This window comes from Lactuca virosa, chromosome 8 (genome assembly GCF_052849685.1).
Source record: "Lactuca virosa cultivar CGN04683 chromosome 8, Lactuca_virosa_CGN04683_v6, whole genome shotgun sequence".
In the NCBI taxonomy this organism is placed as follows: Eukaryota; Viridiplantae; Streptophyta; class Magnoliopsida; order Asterales; family Asteraceae; genus Lactuca; species Lactuca virosa.
This window is the reverse complement of record NC_136433.1, coordinates 103,394,970-103,403,005: the sequence shown is the minus strand read 5'-3', so window position 1 is coordinate 103,403,005 and position 8,036 is coordinate 103,394,970. Positions and strand designations below refer to the sequence as shown.

Sequence of the window (8,036 nt, the reverse complement as noted above, 5' to 3'; positions counted from 1 at the left end):
ATATTTTGCTATTCGTAGAGTGCATGGTGTATTTGTAAAAACAAAGGATTATTTGTATTATTATAATGAAAAGGGTAGAAAAATATTGGTTACAAATATACCGGAAACAATAAAGCTTAAGAAAAAAAGATAATGATTCTCCAACAAAACATTGTTCCTTGATGAGACCTTACCACAAAACATTGTTCCTTGATGAGACCTTAAGAATAGTGAGTTGATAAATGTTAGATAGTATAATGGTATGAAACGTACACCTTCCCTTAAAAAGGGACCAAAAGTGCAAAAAATAAACCACTGGTACTGTTCGTGCAACAAATTAAAAAAAGTGGATCAGAGGTGCATATTTCAGAAAAGATTATGGAGCATTTCTGTAACTGGCTCTTTAAAAGTTAAAACATGTTACGCAATACGCACGTCCTGACACTATCCATGGTTAAAAAATAAAAATCAGACGTTCAACTTCAACACTTCAACTCCATTTTTTAAGTTAGTGCACCACTTTTACTTCTCTCACCAACCCCCACCTAGATTTTGTGATACCAGTCCATTCGTTTCATCTCCTCAACAACCCCCCCAAACTAGAAATTAGCCACCTACAATCTTTGACAACCCACCTCCATTTTTGTTCTTTAAATCCCTCTCTAAAAGGGTTATTGAGAGATCGCAATTTGGGGCTCCATAGATCTACTATAGCTCTGTAATTTTTGGGCGATCGATAATGGGCAAAGTGTACACTTTGAAGGAAGTTGCGGAGCACAACGACCCCAAAGATTGCTGGCTCATCATCGATGGCAAGGTGCGTATATCCAAACATGATTCACGATTCAACTTACGATTGATATGTAGCTCGTGATTACTACGGATCTCTATTGAATAATTGAACTCTATTTGACTCGTCTTAATTTGAAATCTGTTAAGTGAAGTTTATGTACATAAATTTTTATCCGTGGTTGGTGGATTCAGCTGAATGCTAACTTGTTCAAATATATAATGGAGAGCTGTGCATTATTGATAACTAATTGACGAGGAATTGATATTTTTTTTTATGGTAATTAGAGTTTTTTAGCTGTAATTTTTTATAAATCTTGGGGGTTTTCTTGATCCAGATAATGGAGGATTCTTTGACTTTCTAGTCAAACTAAGTGGATTTGAATCAGAGTTCATTAGGGTTGAATTTAGGGTTCGCTATTAAATCCAAATTCTCTCCAAATCATCCTCCAAAATCCAAATAGTTTTCCCCATAAAACTTTTCATTTATCAAAGAAAAAAGTATATTAAACTCTTATGGTTACTGAATTTTTAATTTACATTGTTATCAGATTTTGCATATGCAATGCAATTTGTTAAATTTATCCATCAATAAAAATTCACAAGTACTTAATTATACAAAAAGTTACATTATATGATAGATCTCGATCTGACAGATCTGACCTTTAAATTGAGCTTATTATTGAGTATAATAATAATAATAATTACTATAATAAACTTTTTTATTAAATAACTAAAAGTACATAAACATAGAAGATACACATATAACAAAAGTGAAAGTAAACTACAGAATTGATTAAAAATAATATATATCACAACATTAAACTACAACAAAGCTAATATAAAGATTTGAAGTTGGTTAATGAAGAAAATGTAATCTTTGGTGAATGTTCTCAAATGTCCTTAAAATTTGTTTGATTTATGTGAAAAAAGTGTGAAAGTGTGTGGCTGCTGCTGGGATTCGAGCCCAGGTCTCCACGGCCAAACCGTGGAATTCTTACCACTAAACTACAGCCACAAGTTTATTATTACTAAAGCGCGCGAATACCTTTTAAAAGTATCTCGTAACTTTTAACCAACTGTCATAACATGTCATATAGGTAATTTGCAAAAAGAAAATAATAATGATAATAATAATTTTAGACAACCATATGAAAGTATCTTTTTCTTTAATATTTCTTTGTGTAATAACTAATAAGTCCTTAACCTAATCATGGTTTAATATGGTGATATGTGCAGGTGTTTGATGTGACCAAATTCTTGGAAGATCATCCTGGTGGGGATGACGTTCTCTTGTCAGCCACAGGTATTTCACATTTAATACCATTTTTTCTTTTAAATATTCCTCAAATTATGCTTATATGCATTTTTGATACAGTAAAGTACAATTTTTTGTTTGAAGTACGTATGACAAATGTTACTTTTTTTTTGTTTATTATGAACAACTTTATAGGTAAGGATGCAACAGATGATTTTGAAGATGTGGGACATAGTACAACTGCTAAATCGATGATGGATGAATTCTATGTTGGTGATATTGACACAGCAACTATTCCCTCCAAGGTTGAATACAAGCCTCCAAAGCAAGCTCATTATAACCAAGACAAGACATCCGAGTTCATCATCAAGATTCTTCAGTTCTTGGTTCCATTGGTGATCTTGGGTGTTGCTGTTGGGATCCGATTCTATACAAGATCAGTGTAATGAAAGATCTTTCAAGATCAGTGTAATGAAAGATCTTTCATCATTTGGGTGTCTCCAGATATGTTTCTTTAAGTTTATTGCTTAGAACGTGAGCTATGTGTTTTCTTGTTTCTTAAATCTTGAACCTGTTCCTTCTATCCAAGAGATTAAATGATGTTGGTTATGGTCAATTTAAGATCTATGACTACTTTTTAAATGTTCTCGTGATCTAAAATAGATGTTTTTGAGTCTTATTTTAATGTTCTAGTAGTTGTTTGTAAGCTGTTACAACGCTCAAATAGGTTTTGTTCTATTGAGCATAGTTCAGATGAATATTTTCAAGATTAGGATCTGATCATTTTTTGTTTTGTAAGATTCTCATCATAAGATTTCACAAAAAGCATTCTAAGTCATGAAAGGTACAAACATAAAAAACATAGATCATTTAATAATAAAAAATTCAAAAATGTTTCTAGAGTTTATATTCAATTTATTAGTTAGCCCAAGACAAAATATTATATATATTTTTAAAAACATAAATGACATTTTTATGATCATACATTCGAGCATACAGGAAATGATCCGAATGATCCGAGTATGACATAAATGATTTATATAAGTAGGATCTAGTAGCATATGATCTTTAACAACATTGGTTATGGTGATAGGTAAGATGACATCCTTGGGGCTTTCTGTTTGATTTTATTGAAAAGTCTGATGAACTGGAATTTCCCTGTTGGTCGAGGCGATTTAAAGGAAAGAAAGGAAAGCAAAAATGAGGAAGAAGATGAATTAAAAAAAATAATATTGAGATCGAATCATTAAATAATAGAACCAGAACAAATCAACTCTATTTTTTTTCCTTTTAAATTGATTTGCCTTTCTTTTACACAGTTTATGCCAAGAAGGGGTAACTAAAGGTGTGATGTTTAATTTGGAAGGCGTCATCGGGTAGAATTCTGGTGGCAAATGCTTTGGCAATTAGGGGATTAACCTTCTTGACACTCTTTTCCCATTGTGCAATATGAAGATAGAATCAACTTATCACCTTCTCATTAACTGTGAGTATTCTAAAGTTGTCCAATAATGGATTCTCAAATGGTGGTGTGGGATTCAACACATGAGTTTTTTTATAGGGTTAGAGACTTCATCAATTTCGTAATGCATTAGGGAATGGCCCTAGAAAAAAGTTGGTTTTTTATAGGGTTAGAGACTTCATCAATTTCGTAATGCATTAGGGAATGACCCTAGAAAAAAGTTGATCCTAAGTATGATGTTTTATTGTTTTATTTGGAACATTTGAATGGTCATAAAAGACAAAGTTTTCAAAAAAACTGATGTGCCCCGGACAAAAGTTGCCGACAACATTATCTCCTTATCATACGTGTTGTGTAAATACAGAAACAACTCGGGCTGTGGAACTTGGGTCGATTGGAGTGTTTCGCCATTTATCCTTCGGTTCTATTAATCTCTTTCTTATAGCTTTTACTTTTATTTCTGTATTGTATTTTTGTCTCGTCTAGTTTTTTTTGCTAGCGTGTGCTTTTAATGATATTTGTCGTTTAAAAAAAAGATAAAATATCAAAATACGTGATGTCATATTATAAAATAGTTAAGTTTTGGATGATTTTTTTTAAATTTTGCAATATATATATATATATATATATATATATATATATATATATATATATATATATATATTATATCCGACAAGAAATTATTTTTTTATAGGAAGGTAAAAAGTTTTTTTTTCGGTATATTTTTTGGCGAACAAAACAAATGAATCAAAAATAAGATGATTCATTAAAAAATTCCTTAAAAAAAATATTTCGATTATTCATTTTTACGATGATTTTGTTAATATTTACTAAAATTGTCATAAAAATGAATTTTTTCTTGATTTAATTAAAAATGAATCATGATGATGTTTTTTTGAGAATTATTTCTTGTGAATCATCTTTCTTTTGAATCATCTAATTATTTATTTTGTTTGTTTGATATATATATATATATATATATATATATATATATATATATATATATATATATATATATATATATATATATATATATATATAGGGATGTTATTCGGGCCGGAACCGAACCGAACCGACCCGAACCTGAATAACACAAGAACCGAATAAGGGTAATTGTATGAACCGAAAACCGAACCAAATAAGCAATACATGTTCGGTTCGGTTCAGGTATTATTCGGTTCGGTTCGGTTCCGGCCCTAATAACCCAAATAACATGTACAAGATGATTAAGGACCTATTATAACCGAAAAGAACCGAATAAACCGTATTATGATTGTATAACCCGAATAACCCATATAACATTTACAATGCGATTATAAATATTGTATTTTGTGTGACTTTTGTAGCTTATGATTTCATAACAAATCTTTTAAAGAAACAATTTTGTTAATTAAAAATAATACAAAGTATATATAACTGTTTCAAAGGTGCAAAAAGAGTTAGAATTTGTGTTTGTACACATCACATATTTCTCCAAAAAAACGATGTGACATCGGTTTTGTTGACGTCGATACTATGTCGGTTTTAACCTTGAATTTCTCGAGAAATCCAACCATAGCTCTACAAATGTTGAAATATTCTTTTGTGGGGCTCAAAACATCTCGAACATATGTAGGATCTATTATAATAAAGTAAATGTTAGTATTTTTTTGTAAAAAAAAACAACTTTAATACCTCTTATTTAGGAGCCTGTATCTCATTGCATATACAACAAAATAATGCATTTAAATAGTGTAAACTGTAGTTTAGACTTGTGAACTACAAGCTGGAAGAAAAATATGGCTAATCGGACAAATAACGAAGACGTTATGACACTTCAAAGTTGGCTAAAAATTTACAAACATGCTGAAACAGAAAAACTCAGCTTTAATTCCCCATGTTTAGAGGCCTGTATGTAACATCCATAAAATTTGAGTCAATTTAAAATTTTTTAAATCATTTAAACCATTCAGTTAATACAATTTGTTTTCAAAATAGTTTAAACATCAGAGTTCCCAGAAATCAAAATCATCAATCGAGGAAGGCTTAGTAAGTTACACCCAAAATACCCATACACACAACAATACACATATAATAACAAACAACATACTATGGGTCCAATCATCCATCAGGATGGAATACCCCAGGCCCTCAACCATGGGGTTGGAATGCCCACATACTACGAGTCCAATCATCCTCAGGATGGAATACTCTCGGCCCACAACCATCGGGTTGGAACGCCCATATTACTACGAGTCCAATCATCCTCGGAATGAAATACTCTCGGCCCACAACCATCAGGTTGGAATGCCCACACATAATACATATATAACAGATATTATGGGTCCAATCATCCATCGGGATGGAATACCCCAGGCCCTCAACCATCGGGTTGGAATGCCAACATACTATGGGTCCAATCAACCATCAGGTTGGAATACCCCAGGCCCTCAACCATCGGGTTGGAATGCCAACATAACCAATCAAACATGTGCACCTATATCAGATAATCATATAACATTCTATACGGACAACATGCTAGGGTCCTATCATCCTCGGGATGGAATACCCTCAACTACCAATCAATCATGTGCACATATAATAGGTAATCTCCTACCAGCATACAGACAGTCAGACCAAACTATAGGTCACTAAGCATAACCACATCCGATCTACCAGGATACCGATCTAACATATCATACTAACATATAACCATCCTATCTACCAGGATACCGATCTAACGGATCATACCAGCACATAACCATCCTATCTACCAGGATACCGATCTAACATATCATAACAGTAACAATCCCAAATAACAAATTAAAGGGTCGGCCTTGGTGCCTTAGACCCTTGAGTATAGTGAGGATAACTCACCTTGCAACTGTCGACTCGAAAGATAAGCTCAAACTCTCGGACTGCCGTCACAAACTCCACCACCTATATTCACCATAGAACCATACTTGTAAATTTCCAATTTCCCAAAATGCCCCAGAAGTCAAAGTCAACAGTCCATATTGACCCGACTCGTCGAGTGCAGTCACTGACTCGTCGAGTCCTTCCAAAACTCGAATAGTCGTGAAATCCCCCCACTGACTCGTCGAGTTTTCCCTGCAACTCGCCGACTCCATGCATGTCCAAAAGTCGGGAAAACCCCATTTGACTCGCCGAGTCACCCCACTGACTCGCCGAGTCCATGCAAAAGTCCTTGCACGACAATCTTCATTGGACTCGTCGAGTTGACCATGTAACTCGCCTAGTCCCTTCAGTCCATTATCCATTCAGATGCTTTTTAAGCCATTTTAAGGTTCCATATTGCAGATCCAGCTTCCCAAGGCATGTTTATCACGTAAAGTTGCAAACTTTACGTGCATGCAAGGCTCTAAAGTCTTATAATGCCAAAACCAAGCTTAAAATGGAGCTTTACACTTAAAATGGAGCTTTACACTTAAAATGGAGCTTTACACTTATAATGCCAAAACCAAGCTTAAAATGGAGCTGAAAGCTTTATGGACTTAGAGACCAAAGAGAGTTCAGATCTGAAGTTACAACTTCAGATCTTAGCTCATACCCAAGAATAGCTTCATATTATGCTTGAAAAAGCCCTAATATTTAACCAATGAGATCTAGCAGGAAAAGAGGTCAAGGTAAAGACTTGATACCTTCAAAAGATGCTAACTGAGGTAGATTTCAGATCCCCACACGTTCCTTGCTTCTAGCCACTTTTTCTCCAAGCTCTTCTCACTAAGATCCACCTTCCAAAGCTTAAAACACCCAAGAATAGAGCACACACGCGGATTAGGGTTTGCTGGACTCTCAAGAGGCTGTAAGGGGGGCTAAAGGAGGCTAATGATCCTTTAAATAGGGTGCAAAACCCCGGGAATTAGGGTTTCATCCTCCAGCTCCTACTCGTCGAGTCCTATATTGGACTCGGCGAGTAAGTCACTTAAACACGTGGCCCCAAACCTCTTCTACTCAACGAGTTAGGCATCCAACTCGTCGAGTAGACCTTGCAACTTATGAAAATCAAAGCCATAAAATTATTGCCTGAGAGTCGGGGCGTTACATTGTATCTCACTGAATATACAACCAAATAACACATTTAAATAGTGTAAACTATAGTTTATATTGTGAACTACAAGTAGGAAAACAAATCGGGCTAATCAGACAAATAACAAAGACGTTATGACACTTCAAAGTTGGCTAAAAATTTGCAAACATGCTGAAACAAAAAAAACTCAGCTTTAATACTGCATGTTTAGGGGTCTGTATCTCACTGAATATACAACCAAATAACGCATTTAAATAGTGTAAACTCTAGTTTAAATTGTGAACTACAAGCTGGAAAAAAGATCGGGCTAATCGGACAAATAACGAAGACGTTATGGCACTTCAAAGTTGGCTAAAAATTTGCAAACATGCTGAAACATAAAATAAAAATTGTGACTTTTCAAATTCGGTTCAGTCCTTCTGGCCCGAATAAGTCCTTATTCGGGTAACCCGGACCGAATAACTCAAAAACTAAATAAGCCTCATATAGATACCCGAAAACCGAATCGAATTGCTTAT

The 8,036-nt window shown here is 34.1% G+C and overlaps 1 protein-coding gene across 1 annotated transcript; it reads left to right on the top strand.

The window, feature by feature from the left end:
- Positions 1 to 574: 574 nt before the first annotated feature.
- LOC145132610 (cytochrome b5-like) lies at positions 575 to 2,668 on the top strand. The gene is made up of 3 exons (XM_079067457.1): positions 575 to 796; positions 2,008 to 2,074; positions 2,222 to 2,668. The coding sequence occupies exons 1-3, from the start codon at positions 719 to 721 to the stop codon at positions 2,470 to 2,472; spliced, it is 396 nt and encodes a 131-aa protein (XP_078923583.1). The 5' UTR covers positions 575 to 718; the 3' UTR covers positions 2,473 to 2,668.
- Positions 2,669 to 8,036: the final 5,368 nt, after the last annotated feature.